General features: G+C 42.9%; 1 protein-coding gene across 2 annotated transcripts; it reads left to right on the forward strand.

The window, feature by feature from the left end:
• Positions 1-2,859: 2,859 nt before the first annotated feature.
• On the forward strand, positions 2,860-25,326 carry NUDT4 (nudix hydrolase 4). 2 transcript variants are annotated; one of them, XM_042889674.1, is made up of 5 exons: positions 2,860-3,030; positions 14,247-14,357; positions 20,502-20,546; positions 21,101-21,188; positions 21,856-25,326. In XM_042889674.1, exons 1-5 carry the CDS (start codon positions 2,932-2,934, stop codon positions 22,056-22,058), a joined length of 546 nt encoding a protein of 181 aa, XP_042745608.1. In that variant the 5' UTR covers positions 2,860-2,931; the 3' UTR covers positions 22,059-25,326. The 2 variants fall into 2 exon arrangements, with proteins under 2 accessions (XP_042745608.1, XP_042745609.1); XM_042889675.1 differs by having other exon boundaries at positions 21,104-21,188.
• The last annotated feature ends 293 nt before the right edge of the window (positions 25,327-25,619 follow it).

A 25,619-nucleotide genomic window follows, 5' to 3' on the forward strand; every position in this document is an offset into this window, starting at 1 on the left:
ATTCCAAAATCAAGGTCTATTAATTTTTTTGGAATCGTACAAACCCAAAAAGATACCACTTCAGGCATTTATTTCCCGGGCCCAATTAACCCTTTTAAAAGAATGAAGGGGGGGGGGGAAAAAAAAAGCAACTCATTAAGCAATCCTCTGAGACCCCATCACCAGAATGCCCTACCACTTCAAGTCTCAAGTCATGTATTCCCTTTGCTTTTACTCACAAAGGGTTGTGGGTTTTTTTGTATTGTTGTTTTTCTTTGTTTGTTTGCTTGGTTTTATCCACTATGTAAAACAAAAGCCTAATCATACCTAGGCAGAAGTCAGTGCTTCTAGAAAAACAAAGAGAGCCCCCCAAAAATTATGGAACACTGGAACTGTCGCTGTATTTGAAGATACACAGATGAGAAGAGGTAACTGCAGCCAGATGACATCTTGTATTAACCAGCCCTTTGTGCAGAGCTCTCTTTGATTCCTACCTCTGTGATACATGATGAAGAACCACGGCATTTCACAACAGAAGGAGGACTTGTATGTTGTGCTCTGATTTGGCAGTCAACACTTTGTTTGTTTTTGGGGGGTGGGGAAGTAAGCTGTACAAAAGCAGAAAACCTGGCCTCAGCTCATCTGATCTTTGGACACTGTTCTCGTTATGCATAAATTCTACTTTTGACCTTCCTCCAACTGTGCTGGCAGGGAAAGACTCTCAGATTTATATTAAATTTAAAAAAAAAAAAAGTAACTCAAGAAGAGCCACACAAGGGACTGAAAACCTGTTTGTTGTAAAAGGTAAAAAAGGTAAGCCTCAAACAACAGCTCAGAGAACACCCCAAATTAAGATGAGTTTTGTTACAATGGTCTACAATAAAGAGCAGACAAATGTGTTTTTAATGATGTGATTTTTACTGACTTACGTGAATACATATCTCTGCCATTTATGTGGATGTAGGTGGCAAGGTTAAATCTAAGAAACAGTGGCACAAAGACTAACTGCAGCATTAATTTAATTGCACTGTACCACACCCTGTTTTCTGCATTACAGACAAGTCTACAAATGTAAGCATTACATACGTGCTTTTTGTCTTTTCCTTAATGTTCTTGGAGGTTTCTGTTTCAACCCTGTAACCTTTGAACTACTAATTTGCAATACTAATGGGGTATCGGTCCTTCCCTTGCAAAAATATATAAACAATTCTGATTAGAGAACCATTAAATCATTACTAAGACTATACATGGCCTGAGGTGTGACTGCTGACACATGAGACCTGGATCTGCTCTGAATGAGAAGGCAAAGAAAACCTCTAACCTTCCAGGCTAATTGCTAGGTGCTTTTTAGAATAAAATATATCTATACAAGTAAAATAATGTGTAAAAAGCAAATTAAATTTGTTGTTTCTTAACCTTTGGGCACTTGACTTTACAGCTTATAACTTATAGAATAATTCAATATAACTTTGTTTTCCCACCTTTATATTCCATGGTTTTCAACTGTGACATTGCATAGCACCGTCACATTCAGTTTAAGCTCTGAAGATCCAAGTGTTGATGACAACCAGAAGGGACTGCAGTGGTGAGGTACAGTCATGCCTCAAAATGGACACAGGTCCCACCTGTCACAGGTCAGAAAGAGCGTAAAATAACAAACCTTAAGATGAAAAAGCATTTGGATTCTGGGGCAACAAAGCAGGTAGGATTGAGGCTTAGGTCCAATCTGCAAGCGCTAAGGTTTTTCTGCATATTCTGAATGTCAAGTAAGATTGAGGTTAAGGAAGATACTCATGGAGCAGCTCGGTTGGGTGACTGACATAAGCAGCAGCAATCGCTGCCTTCCACCTGTCAGTGCAGCTGAGAGTTCTGAGAGCTGCCTGCACCCAGCGCCACCAGGGCACTGCAGGAAGGTTCCTCTCCCCGCTCTGCTTTTGGGCTGGGTTTTTGCAGGTTCCCATGGTCACAGCGAAAGCAGCAGGGCCTCAGTGGAGGTGCGGGTGGGATATCCGGAAAAATTTCTGAGAGTTTAGCTGCACTGACACAGGCTGCGCAGAGAGAGGGTGGAGGCAGCTGTTCCTGGAGGTGTCCGATGAACTCGTGGATGCGGCGCTGAGGGACACGGTCAGCGGGCACGGTGGGGATGGCTGACAAAAAGATTAGTGGCTTTTCCCAGTCCTAATGATTCTAAGACTAGATCGTAAAGAAGGCATGCGGGCAGCAGATCAAAAAGCTGGGCCTTCTGTCTACCTCAGCTCCTGAAGCGCTATCTTCACATATACATACACACAGTCGCATGCACGAAGCCTGCCGTCCCGGCCCGCAGGTGCGCCCCGCAGGGCCAATACAGCACAACCTCAATGCGAGGAGGCGGAGCCGCTCCCTCCCGGCAGCCCCACATCCCAGCGGGGCTCCGACCGGAGAACCCCTCACCCCGCCGCTTCGCAGCCAGCCAGCCCGCGGCGCGCAGGGCTCGCCCTGGCCCCGCCCACTCCGGGGCCGCCGCCGCTCCCCTCAGTCCCCGCGGGTGACTAAGCAGGCCGCCGTGACCGACCCCCTACCTTCCCTCCCGCCCCTGCGCCCCGCCCGCCGCCGCGAACCGCCCCCCCTCCACACTCCCTCCCCTCGCTGCGCCTGCGCGGTTCGGCGCGGCGCGCGCGGGCGCAGGAATGTGCGTTCCAGTTAAATAGTGGGCGCAGGGGCGGCCGCCGCGGCGCTCGGGCGCGGGGCGGCGGCTCTCGGCCGGGCCGGAGCGAGCGGAGCGGGGCCTCCATGGCGCGGCGCGGCCGCTGGGGCGGTCGCAGCGGTGCGGCGCGGCTGTGACGGGCGGCCGAGGGCCGGCCTTTCTCCCGCCCCGGCGCCTAGCGGGGCCCTCGGCGGCGGAGAGCGGCGTCCCGGGGCGGTCGGAGAGGAGCCGTGGCGGCCGGGGGCTGCCGGCGGGTCACCGCCTCTATGATGAAATTTAAGCCGAACCAGACGCGGACATACGACCGGGAGGGCTACAAGAAACGGGCGGCGTGCCTCTGCTTCCGCAGCGAGCGGGAGGACGAGGTGAGCCCGGCACGTGGGGCAGGGGGGCGGGAGCCGAGACCCGGGCAGAGCGGGGCAGTGTGAGCCGGGCGGGGCTCCGCGGCTCTTTGTCTCGGCGCGGGGTCACCGCCACGAACGGCCGTCCCCGCGCCCGGAGGAGGCGGTGGCGGTGTCGGCGCGGGGCGGGCGCGGCTCTCGCCCACCATCTTGGGGCTGTGGGGCGCGGGCCCACGTGCGCGGGGCGGCGGCGCCTCCTTTGTGCGCGCCGGGCCCCGGGCGGCGCCCCGCGTAATGGCGGCCCGATGCGGGACGGGACCGCGGGCTGCGGGCATGGCGCCCGACCGTGGGGGGGCGCGGGGGGGGGGGCGCGCCCCCCCCTCTGGGGGGGGGGGGGGGGGGGGGGTGAGCTTAACGCTGTCCCGCCTCGCGGTCGGCTTCTGCGGGTTTTAATCATTATTTTTCGGTCGTCGGAGGCAGCGCGGTGCGGTGTTGCGGCAGAATCGGGAGGTGGCAACAGCCCTGCCCTATATCCCAGCCAAGGTCAACGGCACCGGCCGTTATCTGCGAACTTCGCTGATGGATGCGTTGCACAATGCGTCTCCGTACTGTCTGGAAGCACACCCTGTCCTGGCTTTCGTTCTTTTCTTTTTTAATGCCATGAAATACGCCGGTTATGGCTTGCGTTTGTTCTCCTTTCCCCGTGGGCTGGGAGGAGCGCTCGCCCCGTGTCTCCTGTCAGTGAGGCACGTGTGTTGCGGGGCCCTCAGCGCCCGGCGGAGAGAGGCCGCATCTCCCAGCGCTGAGCGGTGCCTCCGGGAATCAACCCGAGTGGCGCTGTGCTTCGTGTTATCCCGTGAGTGCTGTCGGTGCAGCCTCAGGAGCGAGCTGAGCGGGCTCTGCTGGGTGTTCTAATAGAGAAGAGTGCTCGGCAGAGATCTTGCCAACTCCTGCTGTGCTGCGTAAGAATGGCAGTGCTGAGCACAGAGGTGCTGCGGGTGGAGCACCTGTACAGCTGTTGCAGGCTGGGCTTGGCACTGCCAAGCAGATGTGTTGCAGGATGGGGTAAGGTGGGTTCAGGGCGTACATCAAACGTGTGGTAACAGCGTTGTCTTGTGATGTGTTGCTTCCTGAAAAGCAGAGGTCATGTGCTGACCTGGGTCAGATGTTTCCCGAGCGCCAGTTCTACCACCTCGCTGCGGAGCCTGTGCCTCAGTGTATTGTGGCTGCTGTTTGTATCACCAGCTGTGTGCCTCAGCTGGATGAGTGAGATGTGCTTGTGATGTTCCTGAATACTGTTCTCTAAATACACTTCAGTGTAGGTCTGCTTGAAATGCTACATCTTCTGTGCTTCCTTTTCCATTCTCTGGAAATGGTGCTATCAGTTTTCACCTGACCTGAGTCTCCAGGCCACTCCAGGTAGGGGAGCTTCTGCTCCAGAGGAGCCACAAAGGCAGTGGTACCTGGGATCTGCTGCTGTCTCCTCATACAAACCGAAGAATTATCCTTCATTTTTGCCTTGACTCTGTATATGGCTGCTTCATGTCCAGTTATGTCTGTTCTTCACCTACTTTTATTTCTCCTTTCTAGTACTATGATTTGGTTCTTCAGTAGACAGCAGCTGTTCCCTAACAATGTTTTGATGGACTTTGAAGTCTTAGAACCACCTCTTCTAACACCTTTTTTTTCCATTATTCCATTTTTTTCATCTACTTTAGTTTGATACCACTATTTCTTGAATGTAGGCAACAGGGTTGTTTTGAATGGAATCCCACTGCGTTGTGCAGATGGCTACTAATACCTGTCTCCATACCACAGAAAAAAATATGATAGATCCTGTCTTTATCATGACTGCAGAACTTTTGTGTACTTGATTAGAAGTGATATCAAATACTCAGGTTGTTTCTACTTGTTATATTTCTGCTGGAGCAAAAGTTATTCCTGCATACTGGATTCACAACAGATTCTTCTTAACCAATTGCGATTTTAATTGTGTAACTTCAGATTATCAACAGGGGCACTTTGCTGATTCATGGAGGCTTAAAGTAGCAGGCTTGAAATTTTCAGTAATAGATTTTTCATGGTTGTCCTCAATGAAGGCATCTACTACATAAAACAATATATGTCATCAGTCTTGCTGCTAAGTCTGCTCATGGCTTTTTGATGTGTTCCTTATCTATTCTGACCTTGTGCTGTCTTTGTAGTCTTACTGAATACAGCTGAGTGTTACGGGTAACAAAGGAACATAATAGTTGAAAAAAGTCTGGTAACAAAGAATGATAAACATACAAATAAATTGAAGGGGAAATGCATTACTTTCCTCTTTCTTCATTCAAAACATAGGTGAGCTCTAGGGTAGCTGTGAGGTGAGGGTGAGTCTGGTGAACCTTGCACACAGCTGGGAGCAGTCACTGAGCGTCTGCTGCAGCGCTGTCTGTTAGAGCTACCAACAGTCCTTGCTGCCAGGTTTGAGAAAAGCCACTTGTATTTGGTGTTACGGGGTGGAAATGGGGCTGTAACCTATCAAATGCTGCTGCTTTGTCTGTAGAGCTGGCATTGCAGAATGAAGTATATGCTTGCAGGGTAGCTGATGTGTGTCCAAATAGCTGCACCACTGCAAAAATCCTCCATTCTTGCATCATCTTTCAAAGGACCCTGTGCGTGTGTCAGTTTGCTGGCATAGCCAGCTTATCTTAGATTTTTGTAAACATCATGCTGTGATATTGCTTGTTTTAAAAAAAAAAAAAAAAAAAAAACCCACCCTGGAAACCTAAATAGCCAAGAAATGTTGTCAGTTGCTTTGGAGATCTTGAAGTGTTTTAAAAGACCGTCTCTTAGACTGCTGTCTTTAAAGTGAAGCCTGTTTTGGTTACTTCAGTGCCATCATTTGGGCTGAGCAGGATAGCTGGATATCAGATTAGGCGCTGAGTCCTTCTGCCATTTGTAATCAAAATGAAACAGTAATTGAAGGCACTGTGCAATTTGAATTAAAAAAAAAATGCTGGAAATGAAGCAGGAGAAACCCCATGAAAAATGAAAGAAGACTTTGAAGGTGAGAAATGTGGGGGCTGTGCATGGCATCTTCGCGCAGCAAAAAGCTGGTAGGTGTATGCTTAAGGCTGATTGGTATTCAGCGGGCTGGGATGGGCTGGCAGTTTGTCTGTGATATGGACGATATGGATGGTGCCTTCAGGATGAGCAGCAGGAGAGTCTCTTGCAGTGCCACAAGGGCTGGTGACTTCCCAAGTTGGAATTGCCTCTTTGTTGAATGCTGGCTTTGCACAAAGTGCTGCTGCTGGCTTAGGGTTGGGCTAGAGGATAGGTGAGGAAATACTCATCTCTTAGAGTGGAGAACGAGACCAGGATGGCAAGTAATAAATGTATTTTTCCTAATCACTTAAAGAACCAGAATGAGTTAATTTTTATTCTATCAACTGCATGTTATACAAATAAACGAGCATTTATTTTTAAATACTTTGAATGTAAAACTTGAGTGTGTTCTAATTATTTTTGGCATCTGCAAGCAGTGATTTACATAATTAAATATAATACTGAAATCTCTAATTCAGTGATCAGCTGGCAGTTATTAGTGTCAGATCTAAAAAGTAGCTTCATATGTATTGTTAGCAAAAATTGAAGACAAAAGGCCCGTTCTCAATTTTCTTGTTTTGCTGGTCATTATTGTATAAGAGATGAAAATAGATGGGAATGGTTTCCTTGCACTTCTGAGACAGTATTGTCACATACAGGAAATGTAGATTTACTTTTGTACTGTGTCAGGGGATGTACTTATTAATTATTGCCTTGCAACTTCATTTGAAAACACTTGGGTTCTGATATTGTATAACCTTATTGGTCCAATTCATAGACTTTTATTTCTTTGGCTGTAGAACATCAAGATTTAAGAAACTGGCATTGAATTTGCCTTGGTCCTCATGATAGCTGTCTTGTCACTTAAATAGTACTCTTCAAGTGTTTAAAACTATAGTGCAGTGCTCTTCAGTTTTCTGAAACCATAGTGTACATCCCCTTTGCCTTAACATTGGGATCCATCCATCCTGTTGAACTGCAACTTGCCCGCACCAGAATGAATGTGCTTAACGAGTGGATGGGTTGAGGGAAGAAGGAAACAAAGCTGTACCTGCCAGACACAAGTGGAACAAAGCCTAGTTTGTGTTGCCATGTTTAAAAGTTGAATTTCTGAATTAATAACAGTTGTTTAGACACTCAAGAAACTATCTTCTTTAGCTTATTTGCAGCATCCAATGTTTACTTTGAGGATTTACACTGCTGGCTAAACTTGGTTAGTTCTGTGGTGTGCAAATTTCAATGGTGCCATTCTCTACAAAATAATAGAGTGGCAGACATCTTCAGAAACTTAATGCATACCTATGTGTGTGTCCGTAAAGATGTTATATACACATACATCTCTTGATGGGATTTTCAGCAATATTTTCAGTATTTTTTATAGATTTGAGTTTGATGACACAAATGATGATATGTATTTTTTGTCTCATTGTAGAATGCTTTCAAAGTTTATTTTAATGAGGAGTGACATTCTCCATGTATTCCAGCTTGAAAAAAAGATGTTGGCCTTGGCCACGCACTGACTTCATGGAACGCTACAACCTGATCTAGTGCTAAAGCACTTCACTGGAACTGCTCCTGTGAATTAAATATTTTGAAATCAATTTTGTCTCAAAGATGTATGGTTTTGTATTTGTATGGGAGGGGCAGTTCAAAGTATCTTAAATATGACAGAGGCTGAAAGCTAACTGGTGCATGTTGAGAAGTAACCTTGTCATGTCTTAACCTACAGCTGAGTGGGTTCTCAAAGGCTTGGAGCTCCTGCTTCTTGAAAATTGCTTGGAAGCTGATCCCTTGGTCAGATGGATTATGTTGCTGAGTAACCAGGAAAGCTGAGTTCAGCTGCTCCAGATTAGGCCAGAGTTTCAAGTTACAAAGCAGTGGGCAGCAAGATGAAGTCTGGCTATTCTACCACTTCCAGGTGACATGTTGTCTTCCTTAGTTTGCATTGACAGTAGAAGAGGGGAAGGCTGTCTGTAAAAGGGTTTGGGAGCTGACTGAGCCTGAGAAGCGAAATTAACTTCCATAGGTGTTTTGGGGTGGTTTCCTGGATTGTTTGCAGGGCTTTCTGTGGCCAGGAGTATTTCCTTGTTACTCAGCTGGGTGCAAGATATACCCCTTTTATGGTACCTAAGTCCTGTCAGATGTGCTTTGCAGAAACATAGTAAAGCTCAGGAGGAGATGCAGAGTTACAGGTGACACCAGTGCTTGTTGATGTGAGGAAATGTGTAACTGCTGAAGTGCTGCAGTGGCACAGGGCTGCCGTGCCTGATATGAGCACTTTAGGCTAAGAACAGAACAAAGTACTTGAAATAGTTGGAGGAAGGGACTTCTGATTCAGCATAACAAGAAGTTGCTTAAATATGTGAATTTCATGTAAAGGATAATTTGTGGAATAATGGAATTTGAATTGTGAGTTAAGGCAAAACCTTTCCTGAAAAAGGCTGATCTCCCTATTGCCATATATCTTAAAATTGTAAGATCTCAAACATCACTTACAGAAATAACTTTGAAGTATTGTAAAATGTATGCATATATTATTTATTCATTGTTCATCTTTTGAGTGCCAGGGAAGTTGCACTGACTGATACCTTAATATCGCGTCAGTGCTTTGATCAGTGATCCATGCGTAAAGTTAGGAGTGTCATTTCAGACTTCAACGTTGTATGGGCAAAACACAGTTTTCTAGGTTGCTTTCAAGATGTTATGCTCAAGTTCCCCATCCCTTAGGTAAATACACTGCTAGTTATTATGCCATTTCTTTGCTTCTCTGCCACTTTATTCATTTCAACTAAATCTTTTTAAACCAGACATAATTGAGCACATTGCTTTTCAGTTTTATGGAAAGTAATTCATTAGAGGTATTTGAATTTCAGTTGATCTGAAATGGGGTAGCTGGAGATGCATGTTCCTGCTCCAGTTTGTGTTGACCTGTGTATGGTTGCATAGCCGTCAGCTTCCTGAACTCAGTGCCCCAGGGAAAGGGGGAAGAACAAAGTCTGACAAGTGTTTTTTCCACTACTATGTAATAATTTGGGGAATGATTGCAGTAAAGATGAGAATTACAAGCAGGCAGTCTATGGAGAATGTTGTCAGGAAGGCAAAAGTATATCACTTACTAAATGCTATCTGCATGGCATTGCTGTAGCAGGTTGCAAAGGTCCGCTGCATTTTTTTCAACTTTCTGGAGTCCAGAGTGAGATATTCTGGGGTAAGGATACTATGGCAGCCTACCATAAGGATACCATAGCCTCAGAAGAACTGAGAAAGTATTTCAGAGCTACTGAAACGAGGAAAGGATTCTTCAAATAATTAAAAAGTATCAGATGAAGGAAGTCTCCAACTACAATACCAGGTTGAAATGTGCTCTCTAACTTGAAATGTGTACTTCCTACGTGCAGGGAGAATCCTGTAAGTATGATACAAGTGTCTATTTTAATGTTCGATAGCATATGTAAGAGATGCTTTTCCTTGCTTCTCAGTAACATTCTTGTGTTGGAGCACTCCAATTCGTTCCCTCATACTTCTGAGGAAGCTCTTGAGTGAAAAAACAAGTGGAGGTCAGGTTTCTGGGGGAAAATAGTCAAATATTTCCTGTTTGTTTCTGCCCTGAGCATCTGGTGATGGCCACATTTAAATAGATGATAGGGTTTGGCTGACCCTTATGGCTGTATTTGGCTTCAGTCACCTTTGACTCTTCCAAGTAATTGTAGCTGGCAGAATGGCCCCGTAGCCTGGACTTTTCCATGATGCATATGCTAGGTTAGATTATGTTAATTTCTAACAAAGTGAGTCCTGATGTTTTCTTACAATAGAATTGGAAACTTTTCCTTCAGAAATATATTTCCAGCAGTTCTGAGAACATAACCTACTCTCTTTCCTCTAAGAGCATTTTGAAATTGTTATGTACCTGAGAGGTACCTCTTGTCCTTCCAGTTTTTCCCTGTACTTGATCAATTTAAAACCTCTGCAGTTTTTCATGTGTACTCAGCTTCATGATCTGTGTTCCTTTTCTATGTGTCTGCCTTATCCTTACCTTATCCATGCTATCCATGGGTTGTGGCTGTGTGCCCAAGCTGTGTGCTTTGGGCTGGTGCTGCACATGCTCAGTGTGTGTTTGGAGTCAAGGGATTGACTCGTTTTTTCCCTCCTGAAAGTTGTTCCTTTTAAACTGTCAGTTCTATTGCATATAGAATGAATAAGGGGCTAGCATAGCTGTTCCTGTCAGGCAATTGAAATACAAGTTGGACATACAGGTTTGGTGTGAGTAATGGGAGAAAATGGGTTGTGCAGTGAGAAAGAGAAGAACGGATGTGGTTAGACTGGAAGGAGAGAGCCCACAAAGACATGGCAACTGCTCTGGAACCTTTTCATCTGCAAGTATGTTTCTTGTTTGTTCTTTCTTGCAACAAATAAATCCAAAAAATGTGCATCTTCTGGTCTGTTTATACTATCTTCTGCCACTTCCTCTTCCATCACTTCAAGTCATCGGAAATCATGCTTTGAAGTCAAGGAATCCAGCTGTGATAGCTTGCTTGTTATGTCTAGAAACCTTCAGCCTCACCCTTGGTTCATTGTTTTTACTGTTAGCTATTTTTAATCCAATTACTTCTGAAAGTTATAATGCTCCACAGTCAAAGAAGACACAAAGCCATGGTACTTAGTAAAAATGTAGGGAGAAATAGCTTGGGGTTGTCATCTGTATTACTCTGGGCAGTTGGCTGTTTTAATCTTATGGAATATATATGGCTCTTCCACATGTTTCTTCAGACTTGAGGACATTAAGCAGGCCAAAACTTTGTCATCTTCTGGAAACTTTCAATTGTTTATCTGGAAGTTTAACATTTATAGTGGGCAAGTCCCATGATGCCACATGCTCTGTAGTTACCTTTGGTTTTTTGGTTAACCATCTCTTGGTTAAGCATACTGATAGCTGCTTATTACAAGTAGGCTGGCAAGCAGTTTCTCTTCCTTGCTATGCGCAAAGGTCATTGCTATTCCTGGACTTGAAAACAAGGTAAAAACTTAAGTTAGTAAGACCTAGTGGAAGAATCCTTCATTTTTCTTCTCTTCGTTGAATTTTGCAGCTCTGCTGCCTGACTTGGCAGATAAAAAACAATAGTTTTACCTTAGTCTTTGGTATAAGGTAACCCTAATGGTATAACCAGGCAAGCAGATCAGATGCCATTGCTCTTTTAAAGAAAAGAAACAATTGTCTAATAAAGCTTTGAGAGACATGAGAGAGGCTGTGATCGCTGGCAAGTAATATGATAAAAAGTAATCTCGATCCTTTGAGATACAGGAGCCTTCCTTTGTATTCAGAGATACAGGACGCAGATTTCTCTGCATAGGAACTGCTTGGTATTACATACAAGGTAAAATTTGGTGTTCACAGGCTAGGAAAAAATAAGGGTGTGTTAGATTGTGCAGTCCTTACTTTCAGCAGAGTATTGCTGTCTGCCTGAAGATTATCCTACTCAAGAGGCAGGATGTTCAGGTGACCTGGATCTGTTCCCCTGTTTTGCACCTCTTACATTGAAGGAAAATTAATTGATGGTTATTTGCTGCCAGTCTTGCACCTTTTCTGCCAAGTGAGTGCATTTTGAAGCAGCCAGAGCTTTCTGGTGCATTCGTTAAGTGATCTGTGTAGTCCTTCCAGTACTGCGGAATCTGTCTTTGACCACTTAGAGGTTGAAATACCTGAAAATTAAACCCTATATGGAATCAAAAACCAACTAGGCTAGTAAGTGCAGGAGGTATGGAGTGCTTTTTAGCCTTACCATTCAATCTTAAAATTGGTAGTAAGCAACTCTCACTGTGTAGAAACTCACTACCACAGAGTATGTTGTTGCTAGCATCCCCCAGGGTGGGTGTTTCTGGTGGGAAGGAGAAGTTGTGTGTTTGAAAGTCTCAGGGATGTAATTCAGTGTGGTCCCTTAGATTAAGATCATAAAAGCAGTGGGAACAACAGGAAGCACAGAAGCAATGGTGGAAAGGTTAGTAGGGAGTTGGGAATTTGCCAAAATGTACTCTTAGGCAGTTGCACTTCTGAGTATATGTACAGCTCTGAAGCCTGTCAAGTAGAGTGGTGTATTTAACGTTATTACATGCTAGATGCATTTGCTTCTGCTTTTTAAAAGGGTAATTCAAAGTGAATAGGTATACAAACCCAGCCCACAGACTATTGATTGGGTTAGCAGTAGTCAACAACTACATATAAAGGCATAAAACATTCCTGGCTTTATGCCGTGCTGCCAGGATAAGCAACCCGATTTATCCCTTAATAGTAATTAAGAATTTTATGTCTAGCTTAAACTAAACGAGTGCTGATTAAAACCATTCTATTAAGCTGGGAATGATTTAATATGAGATAATCATCCTTTTGTTCATCACTGTTGCTAGCTTTCACATGACTGCAGTGAGCGCGAGTTTGATGAGCAGAAAATAACATGTAGTGCTTGTATGCATCCCATAGATGTATACAAACTCAACATTTACAGTTGAGCTTTAAGCAATGTCACCATCCTCTTTGTAGTGATATAAACGTTCCACCTATGTGTTTAAGAACCTGCTTACAGCTACAGGCAACAGAGCTGTGTACCTGTTAGTATCAAAGGATACTAGTCAACAAAGACCTGATAAAGATCGAGATCAATGTTCCTTTCGCTGATTGTTACTAGATAAGGTAAACAGGTAAAATATTTGAGTTGACTGAAAATCCAAGCATATAAATCAGGTATTAAGAATGACTTTTGTACTAAATGATGGTCTCTGTTGTGTTCCTGATTTAGCATAGAAAGAAATGAAAGGAACTGGTACAGTAGAGGAATCCTTAAGAGCTGAACAGCTCTTGCAATTAATATTACAGTCAGCAGATATTTGTCACAGGGCTTACCTAGGTATGCTTCAATGTGTACCTATGTTATGTTTGCAAAGATGGTCATAATTACGCTGTCCAGTTTTTGTAGGTGAACCTACACTGTATTTCTTGAGTGCTGAAGGGACACAGTATAGCTGTCATACATATTACTGTTGCACTTGTGACAGAATTGTTGTTCCTCTTAATGAATTGAACAGGAGGTGAATGCAGAGGCAGTTAGTGGGGGCAGAGCTGTCCTTTGAGTCATTTGCCAGCAGGCAACAGGTAAACATTTCAACTAAGGTTCTTGTTGCAAATCTTGTCACAGGTTTTCAAGACCCAAGTATTGGTCTGGTCCCAAGTATTGATCCTTGAACACTTGTCCTATAACTTCAGTGTGGTGCCAAAGTGTTGCCTGGAACGTGCAGTGTTCATCTAGGTACAGTGATGATGATGGAGTATGTCTTAGAAGCAGTGCTATTCATTTTTGTGTAGTCTTGAATCAAGATATCACTTTTGTATTTCTCTGCTGTAGATTAATCTAGAAGCAAAGCATCCTCACCCTTAGTATGTTGTGCAGATACCTGAGCATGCTGTCAACTCTGAGCAGTGGTTAGTAAATTGGTATGTATCAATGGTGCAACCAGGTGGCACACAAATATACATTTTAATGTCACTTAGAATCTGCTAACAAACTTAGGAGTCATTTAGAATTCAGTATGTTCCAGTTTTTCCTCTTAGAGAAGTGTTAGAAATTGAATAAGAGCCAATGAAGTGCTCTTTAATTTAGTTATGCAATATTGAAAGCTTACCGTGCTAATATCACACTTTGGTTAATGAAAATAAGCTTGTTTAAGGCTAAAAATTGTAGATATTTTGAGAAGGCCAATTCTTTAGCCAAAATATCCCATTTCATATGAATTAACTTATATATGATGATCTCTTAATTTTTACCCCTTGTTTAGTGATCTTAGGGGTTGGTATTTAGATGTTTTGCTGTACGTCTTCATTCTTATGCACATTGTATTATGTACCTTCCATACTGTATCCAAGCATCTGAAGAAAGCGTGTCTATGAAACAACTGTGTCTTGACTTTGTATCAAAAAAGTTGATGTTAATGTTTTTTATTGTGGTTTTAAGTGCTTCTTACAAACTCCTGGTTACTACTTATGTTTCATTTTTGAAGTCTATAATCCATATGCCCAAGTCAATAAGTGTGCTACGGAAAAAGTAGATGGTACCAAGATTCCTGAGTTAAAAGCTATATTTAACAGTCCTTTGCATTATTTGTAGGTGCTGTTAGTAAGCAGTAGCCGATACCCAGATCAGTGGATTGTTCCAGGGGGAGGAATGGAACCAGAAGAGGAACCTGGAGGAGCAGCTGTCAGAGAAGTGTATGAAGAGGTAACAAAAAAAATTCCAACTACTTCATTGCAAAATGGCTGAGGTAGGAAAGAAAAAGGATCTCCGGAGGTCACCTCCAATCCTTGCTCAAGCAGAGCCACCTAGAGCCTGTTGTCCAGGATCATGTCCAGATGGCTCTTAGATATCTCTGAGGAGAGGGGTTTGTGCAGTCTCTCTGGGCAACCTGTTGCATTGTACAGGAAGTACAAGGTTTTACAGAGAGCTGGTATGTGCTAGAAAGGGAATGAAGTACAGAATATCCAATGTTGAACAGCTTTGTAATCCCAGTATGACAGCACATTAATGTTGTTGCTAATTGTCAACGTGCATAACGCGTTTTTTCAGTGCTTTTCTCTTTTTCTGAGTAGCTGTGCTACCTGGTGCTTTAGCTTGCGTACCCTTAAGACTCTTAGCTTTGTTGTGGAGGCATGGGAACTTGATGTAAATGTAGTTTGCCTGAAATTTCCTTGCCTTTTGGTGTCTTTTGGTGAATTCTATTTGCTCTAATTTGTTGACTCTTTTCCCATCTTATGCGGGGAACAGACTAATTTGGTATTCAGTTCTCTTAGCAACCCTCATGCAGCAGGATTTAAACATAAATAAGCCTTGTTGATTGAAGATTATTCCAGATTTTCTTGCTGTATTCAGTTTTGTTGTAGGGGCCAGTTTTGAGCTGCCCAAGATGAATTCAAACAAGCGCTCCTGTATTTATAAAAGTGAAGGAGGCTGCTTCAAAGCAGTCAAGCCCCACTTGAAGGGGGGCAAAGATCCAGGCTCCTCTGCAGGAGAGGCAGTAGAGGAGCCTCTAGGGAAAATCGTGGTATCTTACTATCTCATAGAAGTTGTCTGGGGGCATGACCAGAAGTACCAGCATTTAGGCTTCTGTGTGCAGACAGTGCTAGGCATAGAGCTGTCAGGTTAATGCCATAGCAAAGTAGTGTAGTGGTGAGTTGTGACACAGAGGCTGATACTTAGTTTTCTGCTACGCGTACTTCTGCTCTGAGAATATTTTTGAGGAGTACTCCAGGTCGTGGCCTTGCTCACAAATTTCTGCAGTGCTGCCTCAAAAGAGGTGCAAAGTTTAGGAGAGTGAGGCTGGGATAGCAAAGGAGTAGGGGTGAAATATGGCTGAGGCCCAGTCAGGCTGCACACAGTGCCCAGACATGGAAAACTTTGTGGCTGCTTCATACAGAGAGTAAAAATCTGACTACTCCTGATCTCGTGTCCTTCTGGAATTGCTTTCAGATCAGCAGGGGAAAAAAAAAATGGAGCAAATAGTTTAAAAAAAAAAAAAAATGCTGTCTCTGTTCTATGAAGTGATCCCTCCATTGCAGAGTTTTGTCCTTGCCCCTTCTTTGTCAGAGCAAAGAAAGACTTTCCTATACATCACTCGGTACAACAGCTTGAAAGGAGGTTGTGGTGGGGGTTGTCCTCTTTTCCCAGATAACTGACAGGACAAGAGGGTATGGCCTCAAGTTGCACCAGAGGAGGTTCAGGTTGGATATTGGGAAGAATTTCTTCTCAGAAGTAGCGGTTGGGCGCTGGCACAGGCTGCCCAGGGAGGTGGTGGAGTCACCGTCCCTGGAGGTGTTCAAGAACTGTGTGGATGTGGCACTGAGGGGACGTGGTCAGTGGGCACAGTGGGGATGGGCTGATGGTTGGGCTGGGTGATCACAGAGATCTTTTCCAATCTTATGATTCCGTGGTGGTGGTCCTGGTCAGGAATTGTATCACTCTTAAATGATTGTTCTGTGGGTTCTTCACTGTGTATTCTTGTCCTAGTAGAAAAAGTGGAATGGATAGAGAGCCATATAAAAATGAAGTTCCAATCTGCTAGGCAAATCCACAGGGGGAAAAAAAACCAGGATACTGTGTGTAGAATGCTGAGCACATCTGCAACGTACAGATCCAGATGTGAATTTAAAAAAAAAATTGTTCCTGATAAAATTTGACTTATCCTCATCTGAAATACTCCTGCAGTCAAAATGCTCAGCAGGACCCTTCATGATAGAAAAGCTGTGTGTTATAAGTGACTGAAAAAAGGACAGTATCATCTGTGTTTATACACCACAAAAGTAACTTTCTGAAGCTAAAGCTCCTGAGAGGTGCTGCTGTGGGCATCTTGCTCACAGGCAAATGAGCTTTTATTCATTCTTATGACAGTGGCTACACTTTTTTTAATGTTATTCCAGAGTAAGGCATGACCTGCTAGCCATATTTGGCTCTTTGCTGTGCTTTTAAGTACATCAAGGTTTTTCATAAGCCAGTGGCTTCAGTGAGCAAAAATTATTTGGAGATGCTTGTTGAACAGCTTGAGAATTTTCAGCATTTTGTAGAATCATTGAATGATTTGGGTTGGAAGGACCGTTAAGATCTCTAGTTCCAACCCCTTGCTATAGGTAGGAACGCCTCCTATCAGATCAGGTTGCTCAAAGCCCCATCCAGCCTGGCCTTGAATGCTTCAGGAAAGGGGCATCCACAGCATCTGTGGGCAACCTGTTCCAGTGTCTCACCACCTGTCACAGTAAAGAATTTCTTCCTAATATCTGGCCTAAGTCTACTCTCTTCCAGTTTAAAGACTACATACCCTCATAACGAGTCCTTCCCAGTTTTTTTTTGTAGGCTCCCTTCACATGCTGGATGGCCATTTGATAATGAACACTAAAAGTTCATGACCCAAACCAAAATACAATTAAGCTACAGGCTGAATCTTGTGTGCTGCTGTAAGACTGCAAGGTAAAGTGAACAGTGTTCTTAATGAACACTGTGGTTTTTCAGGGTTTTTACTTGAGCCATGGAAATTCACATTAACCATTTTAGAGATGCATGTCCTTTCTATTTTTACACTGAGGTCAATGTCACCTGGCAAGCTGGTTACAGTGCAGTGAAGTGAACTGTTAAGAGTTTTGTGAATGAATAAACTTCAAAGCAGGCACACTGTGGCACTCCTTTGAACCGTGTTCCTTTGGTATTGGGTCATGCACAAACTAACTGTCAGCATCCATTAATTTATTAAAAGAGACACTGATAGCAGGTGTTGTAAGGATCATTCTTAGTGGTGGGAGCAGTGTGTTCACAGCTCACAGCGTGTTTGCCCCACTGGCTCTGTATATCCCTTGGTTTCCCACAAAAAGTGGTGTATTTAAAAACTCTTTGTTTTTAAGACCCAAAGGACAAATGCAGTCAAAGCTACGTGCCCTGCAGTTCTTCCATAGTGAGACTGAGTCGTTCCTGTTGGGTTTGTTTTTGTCTTTGAGTTCTGTTCATGCTGATGTTGCTTTTTTTTTTTCCTCCAGTAAATAAATTTTAGTATGAATTATTCTTTCTTTCTGATCCAGTATTGTGGTTACATGGTATAAATGGAACTGTCATTTTGTGGGTTACAGTAGTTAGTCACTTGTCAATTCTTTAGATACAAACTTTTACAAACCTGAAATAGAATATCAATATGAAGTTACAGTGCCAAGCAGTCCCATAAGGGTACTACACCTTGCTTAAATGCAGAGCTGCTTTGTTGCTCAAGTTGGAGCTCAGTCTTTAATCGGGTGGCGTGATGGCTGGAAATGGGAAGGGCTTGCACATGCAGTGTTCAAAGGGAAATCTGACACTGAAGGGGATGAGATGGTCAGCTGGCCTCTCAAAAGGAAGGAGTACCCTCCCACTGCCTTTTCTTCTGTCACACACAAAAAAGAAAGACTCTTGCTCTGTTTCTGGTTAGTGTATTGAGGTGTCAGCCAAAATACATCCAGTTTCCCCCCTGATCTGTGGAAATACAGCTCTCTGCGAAGAGGAGGCTGATTCTGGATAATGTGCAGTGACCATAGAAGTGCCAGTAATGTTATCTAAGACCTCTCACAAGAAACAAAAGGATCTGCTCCAGCTAGTAGCTAATACTATGTTGATTTATTTAAAAATAAAACCAAAAAAACCCTCTTAAATGAGATTGTACAGTGGTACAATGAAACCCTTTTAAGTTCTAAAAGTGTGCAAGAAAGAGCAGGAATAGCCTTACACTGTGGCCATCCAAGTACCATCCAACAGATCCCACAGTTGAAATGACTCTTAAATGATGTGGATTTTAAGCAGCTTTCTATGTTAGTTTGAAAGTTCCAGCAGGACTCTTGCTCCATCTACAGGAAATACAAGGCAAGCCTGATTGCACCTCTGATGCAGTGCAAGATTGGGATCGGCCAACAATGAGTCCTCCAGGCCGGGAGGGTTATGGGATGAAGTAGTTTGTATTCTTCCCTGTGGCTGCACTTAGACTAGCATTACAGCATGTCTAAAGTTCAGATGTGAGAAGTTACTGTGTAGTGCTCATGGACTGACAACAGCTTGTCAGCTAAAAGAAATACACCTTAAGGTTTTCTCTTAAAGTTGAGCGTCTCACTCAGCTGTTGGATTTTGTTGGATTATTAAACAGCTGTGTTTTAACTGCTCTGGGCTCATAATGGCCAAAGAAGAAAGACAAAATTGTTTACGCCCTAAAACTTATTATTGCAATGGGTTATGAGCTCAAAATTTGCAATGTGAGAACTTTATTGGACATTGCAGGAAAAAGCTGGACCTTTTCTAGTTCCTCTAGGTCTCAGTTCTGACAGATTTTGAAGGTACCATGTTAAGAACCTGGAGAAAATGTTTTGGTTAAGGAAAGCGCTTGAGTTTTCAAGTAGTCTTCACTTAATGGCACTTCTTAAATAATGGCTGCTGTTTTCAGCTGAGGTGAGAGTATCTTACTTTTAGAGGAAAACCACAAGACTTCAGCCACTGCCTATACTTTAGAAGTAAAAGTTTTGAAAGCTGCTCCTGTCTGCAGAAATGATGCCCCATTTTGGAAGCACATCTCTTTGCCTAGAGAGTGATTTGGAACTGGGGAGAGAAATCACATCTGGTGACGTCTGGTTGCACAAAAGCTTTCATTGTTTCATTCCGAATTACTCGAGTATCTGTTTAAACCACTGATTTGAGTGGAGGCAGAACAGAGAAGCTGTTAAAATCAAGCAGATTCCACGTGGCTGTAGTGAAATAGATGGCAAATTCAGACTGAATCTGGGGTACTAAGAAATGGGGAGAAATTGAACAACATGTGAAGAAAGCTCTAAGGTTGTATACAACTGTGCACTAACTTCAGGTCTAGTTCTTGCTCTAGATGTGCAGAAGACTGAGATGCAGAGGCAGAGAGCAGACTTTAATCAAAACTACCTAATAAATAACATTAGCCATCTGCTTCCTTTAAAAAGAAAGACACAGAGCATTCACTTGTGAGATGCTGATTAGGCTTAGTGCTGAAGCCTGCCCAGTTGCCTGTCAGAGCTGCACACCAGAATGTAAATAAGATCCATATGGCCCTTTTACATAAAGGCATTGGTAACTTTGGTTAAAGCTGGAAACCAAGACTGAAGGCTAGAAAATGTCATCTTAGCACTAAGAAGCCCAGTGTTATATAATATCAGTTACACAAGGAGGCAACATCTACATATGGCTTTATCTACCAGTAGGCTGTGCATGTTCATGTCTCAGAGGAACGCGCTCGGATTTGTTTGGTATGAGTGGATGATCATAAATAACGGCTTGGAGGAAGCATTGTGTATTACTTCTGTGGAAACCAAGCCTGGAGCATCACAGGGATATAATGACTGCCTTCACTACACAAAAAAAAAACTGCCCAAAGGGCTTATTTAAGGTCTTGGAACAATACTGAAAGTAGAAGTTAGTAATGCTGTGGAGTTTGGGGAATATAAATTTGGTTGTAAGGTTAAAGGTTACATGCCCCAAACCATTTCCTGTGAAAATGAGTGAAAATCGATTGTGCTCTAAGAGCCACGTGGTTACCTGTACTTCAGTTCATCGCTGAAGTATGAGGACTTGGAGTCCTCAGTTTCTATAAGAAATAGTAATGGAGTTCTAATGATTCTGTCTCTAGATTGACCTGTATACTTGAATTTTTCTCTTGGCCTGTTTACTTTCATGCTTATTTTTTCATCATTGGTTGTAGATGCAGCACTGTAATTAAAACCTATGTTACATAATTGCTTAAATAATCCTAATAAGAAAGAGTAAATCATTTATCCTGATTGTTACAGTATTTTGACTTTTTAAACTATAAAGCACATGTTAATGCTTCTTTTCCTGCCTGTTTTGTAGGCTGGCGTAAAGGGAAAGCTAGGCAGACTGCTCGGGATATTTGAGGTGAGCTATTTCTTTCAATTTGCAAAGACAGCTTTTGTTTGGGCTTGGTTCCACTATTTGTTTTTTGTTGGTGTTGGGTTTGTTGGTTTGTGTGGGTTTTTTTTTTGTTTTTTTTTTTTTGAGTTGATAACCTGCAGAAAGCAACTTCCACATGACAGAGTCAGACTTGTTGTACTTGTCTGTAATGTAGCAGTGCAGCTTTAATTGCTGCTGGAAGACACAGGAGACTGATGTTGTTCTTTAACTGCCACATGATGTGTGCAGGCTTGAGTAAGGAGAGGCTTAGAGCCTTTCTAGAAAGTGGAAGTGAAACTGCATGCACTGACAGTCTTCAAACCTGCCTATCTTTTTAAGTCCAGTAGAACAAATGCCAGGTTCCCATACGTGAGTACGTACTGTTATCAGTGAGAATAAGAGCCAGTTTTGCTGGCAAGTATTTCCTAGGGTAAGTAACTTTGAATGTTACAGTTGTGGAATGTCTGTGATGTGGACAACTTTTTTTTTTTTTTTTTTTTTTTTGCTGTGAATTAAAACCTCTGCTTCTAACATTCAAGCAGAACCAGGATCGGAAGCATAGGACGTACGTTTATGTTCTTACTGTCACAGAAATACTGGAAGACTGGGAGGATTCTGTAAATATAGGTAAGTGCATTCTCTCCTCATATGCTCCACTTAAAATGTTGTAGTTAGCAAATAATTTCACTTTCTGAAACGATTCTTTGATGCTTTGCCCTTTTTCAGGTGATGGTGCTTTAAGTGATGTTAACATCCATATACTCACAACATCTCTATGTCACTGAGTGGCACACAGCTGTATCTTGAAAACTGTGCTCAGTTTGTTTAGGTAGAGCAGATATATTGCGTGCCAGCTTCCCTGTAGAGCAACACTGATTGTTACTTCAGAGGATCGATATGGGGGTGGTTTTGCTGCTACTCAAGGTCAAAGTGTGCAGGGATCATGAAGGCAGTGCTGCTCCATTCCTGCTCAGCCCAGGAACCATCCACTGCTCTTCAGAGCACTGCCAGGGTTGACAGTGTAAGAGGGCAGTATTGAGTCACTTAAATACCAACCCCTTCCTGTAAGGCCTACATGAACAGTCCTGTGAGCTCCTGCCCACTATCTGCTTTATTATGAACTGCTTCAGCTGGCTTAAGTGAATCTCTCGTGCTCATCCATTCTCTTCATGTCTTCTTAGTGTGCTGTCTGATGACTTGAACTTCCCGAAGTAACTGGGATGTGATTGATCAGATAGCAACCGACGGTGCTGTTAAACATCTAACTTTTTCTCTGTGTACTGTACTCCTTCAGGAAGGAAAAGAGAATGGTTTAAAGTAGAAGACGCAATCAAGGTCCTTCAGTGCCACAAGCCTGTTCACGCAGAGTACTTGGAAAAACTGAAACTGAGCTGCTCCCCTACGAATGGAAACTCTGTGGTTCCCCCTCTCCCAGATAATAACTCCCTGTATGTCACTTCTGCACAGACTTCTGGGTTGCCCTCTACTGTGAGATAAACGTTTGGATTACCTTTTTATTCACGCCATCGCAAGGGGAGACATCTTTGATTACACGCAGGCACCCGTATAACTGTCAGTTCTAAGTGAAATATGTGAAAGTGTCATCATGTCGAGTTTATTTGAATGATTTTTCCTTTTTAACAATGTAAAATAGTATTTCAGCAAACCAAAGCCATATATGGATTTTTTTAAGATGCCTTAGTAGGCCATTTTTTAAGAGAGGAAACTTGAGTATATAAATTTCCATATCTGCTAAAATAAAGTATGCATCTAAGTGGTGTTCGGCTTATTTAAGACTTGTCAGTAGTTCTGCAAGAGTACTTGCTTAGAGAAAAGCGTGAGCAGCTTGTCTTATACTAAACTCTTATTGGGTATCTGCAGGTGAAGTGCTAAGAACTGAAGACTGCACTGTTTGGGGAGGTGAAGGCAGATATGTGACAGTGAAGCACACTGACCCGTGTTGAGCTGTTGAGAGCTAAGGATACCAACACTAAGCACTGTTTGCCTCAGGCATCCAAAAGGTTGTCTTGTCCTATGCAACCTTCACGTAATGTAGGACTAGAGCAGGGACAGTAACTTCTGTTTTGCAATTACCAAACCCATTTGCTATACTTGTGTTACTCGGTCAACCATCAGAAAATGTATGTGAAGGTTGTTGTAGTTCCCTCCCTCATCCTTTTTTTTTTTTTTTTTTTTTTCCTTTCAGCATTTTGGTGCACATTTTGTTCATAGTGCAATTATAATGGCAGGATCCAAAGCCTGCTAACCTCCAGTGACAAGCATCTTATATCGTGTTCATGCAGTCTGTTATTTAAAAATGCTTGGAGGAAAATGGGACTTTAAGGTAAAGCAGTGTTCATTAGCAAGCACGTGCTCAAGTGTTGTGCCCAGTGGGAGTTGGTTGTGGTACTTCTTGGGCCTTGGAGACAGGTAGGTTGATATGCTGGTGGAGGAATAATATTCCTCTGTCTTATTCAGAAGGCATGCTGAAAGCCCTGTATTAAAGTTAGCTCTTTAGTACTTGAGTTTCACTGTTTTAACATCAGTTGCTCTAGCATCTTGTAATAAACAGCTGGCCTCGTGGTGAAACTCACCTGGAATAAATGAGGTACCGCTCAAAACTCCCCTCTGCTTTGTTGTTTTCTCCTCTTCTTCAGCCAAGATGAAACCTAAACCCACTGTAGGTCTTAATATGTTTCAACCATAGGATTACTCTTTCTGTGTATGTGTGTACGTGGCTTTCTTTTACAGGAACACAATCCAGTTCATATGAACACCTTAATTCTGAATTTCTTCTAGGATCTAAACCCAACTGTCCTCTCCGCCAGTCAGAGCAGAGGCTGAGGTAAAGCATTACCTCACGTGTGAAGTTTATTCTGGGTATAGCTCATTCTCTACACAGCATTTGAACCTTTGTAAATAGTCCAAATAGTAAATAGTGAGTGTAAAATGGAAAATAAATGTAATTTAAACCTTTTGTTACTCAATACACAAATGGTTAACTTCTACTTTTTTAACACAAATTGTGTAAAATGCTGCTATAAATTAAACTTTTTTGTGCTGTTACACTTTTTTAGGAAAAAAAAAATGTTGCCACAAGTTACTTCTTAGAAAACCAACCTTGTGCCATATGTAAATGCAGTGGAACTAGGGAGACAGATGTTCTGATCTCTTAATGCTGCTCTCTTTGAAGAGGCATAAATACTACTGACAAGAGGTGTGAGCCACAAAGCTGAAGACTTGTGAAATGTTGGGTCGGGCTGTCCATCCCTGTATGTCCTATTCCAGATCACTTCCAGAATGGGAAAGAGCACAACTGTTAGGTGTCTTAGCATAGAAGGTACTGCAGACAGCTGATCCTTGCCTTCAGTTACAAGGTGAAGGGCTGAACTTGGTGGTTTCAAAAGCTAAATAGCAAAGGGTGGAATTGAGCATTTTCTAGTACGTTCAGTGTGTGTTAAAGCTGCGCCCCCCTGTTGTGTGAAAGTACCTCTGGCTCTGCAGTTACCTTCAAAAGAGTGACAGATTCAGCTTTTTGGGCACTTACCTTTTGCTCACTTTTTTTGTTCAGTAGTCATTTGAATACTTTAAATTGAGCAAACTTGTACAGGCTTTCTTGTAACAAGATTCTATAGAAGATGTGAGAGCTAAAACAAGAATCCAGAGTTCAAGTCCTTATTTCTAAGACTGCTTCTGTCTCAGTTTCCAGTTCTTGGAATGAAACCAATCCAAGCTTGTATGAGATTTAGTGGTAATGCATGATCTTATTTTGTAACTCTCGAATTATGTATTTGATAATAATGTAAAAATGTACAGTATTGCTGTTACTAACAAACTCAGAGTTGATTGCCTATAAATATTTTGGTTTTTTTTTTTGGTCACACACATTTGAGCTGTTCAGCAATGCCGGATGGATTTTGAAGCAGCATTCATTGTATAAACCTCTTCAGTCTCTGTGCAGCCTTCAGAAGGAAACGCTGTGATGCTTAGTTTGACTTCCTCTCAGAGATGAATGTTCTGTGAATTGGACAAACCTGACTGCAGGTAAATTGAAAGCACTTCAGTTGTGCTGAAAGAAAACCATTTTAGTAAAGGAGCAGTGGTCTGGCTTCAGCTGTAATGAAATGTGACCCTAAGCTTAACAGAAAGGGTCTGTTTAAAAATCAGTTGGAAAGCTACAGGTGTTTTTCTAGTACCTATCCATTAAAATGTAAAGCCTTCTTATTTTCTGCACATCTCTATTTAGATGGTCCAAATCTGCTGTATAGGGAATGGACGTGGGACTGCCCTCATGCCATGAATTCTGTAAGACGTACCCAGATTTGGTTCTGCTGAGGAGAGAGAAGTGTGTCAGCTGCTACTGTCAGAAAGCTGAGTTCATGCCACTGCTTCCTGCATTAAGTTCTGTCATTACAGTGGTAGCAAAGAGAAATTGCCTTAAAGTTTAAAAGCACACAGAAGAAATAGTGAAGGACTGCACAGAGGCTGCTGAAGTGGAATATCTTATTTTGGTGCTTACTGCACCCTGCGTTGACCTGTCAGTAGTCTGCTAACAATGTGCTGTAAAAAAACAAAAAACAAGAGAAGGCAAACTCTTGGTTTACTTACCACCATGGTTTGTGAAGTGAAAACTGGGGGGGGGGGGGTGCAAAATAAGTTGTAAACATTTTGACCTGCTTGCATGGATTTTCTTTAAAGATTGATGTAAGAATTTTGACTTTTTATATTTGAGAAATACCAAAATAAAATCTAAATTAGTCCTGTGGATGATGTGGTCATTCAATCTCAAATGCTGCATCCGCACTCTCTGTGCAAGAGTCTTGCATCTCCTTTCAAATGCACATAATGGGGGGCTCATTTTTTTTTTCATGCTTTGAAACAACACAACTTGGAAGTGCAGCAACAGCTGCCATGTCCCTGCCTGTGGCATGGAGGGGGGCAGAGCTGAGCCCTGTCTCAAACAAGACACTAGGTATTCTTCTGCCCTTTGCAGCTAGTTGAGGAGGAGCAGAGGCTACTGAGACTGGTACATGGTCAGCTGCTCTCTACCTGATCGCC

Source organism: Lagopus leucura, unplaced genomic scaffold (genome assembly GCF_019238085.1).
Source record: "Lagopus leucura isolate 7727_CA_CO unplaced genomic scaffold, USGS_WTPT01 Super-Scaffold_100159, whole genome shotgun sequence".
In the NCBI taxonomy this organism is placed as follows: Eukaryota; Metazoa; Chordata; class Aves; order Galliformes; family Phasianidae; genus Lagopus; species Lagopus leucura.

Coding starts and splice junctions, on each gene's coding strand:
- NUDT4 (XM_042889674.1), top strand. CDS start 2,932: ATGATGAAATTTAAGCCGAACCAGACGCGGACATACGACCGGGAGGGC. Junction 3,031..14,246: donor GCAGCGAGCGGGAGGACGAG/GTGAGCCCGGCA, acceptor CATTATTTGTAG/GTGCTGTTAGTAAGCAGTAG. Junction 21,189..21,855: donor GGAGGATTCTGTAAATATAG/GTAAGTGCATTC, acceptor GTACTCCTTCAG/GAAGGAAAAGAGAATGGTTT.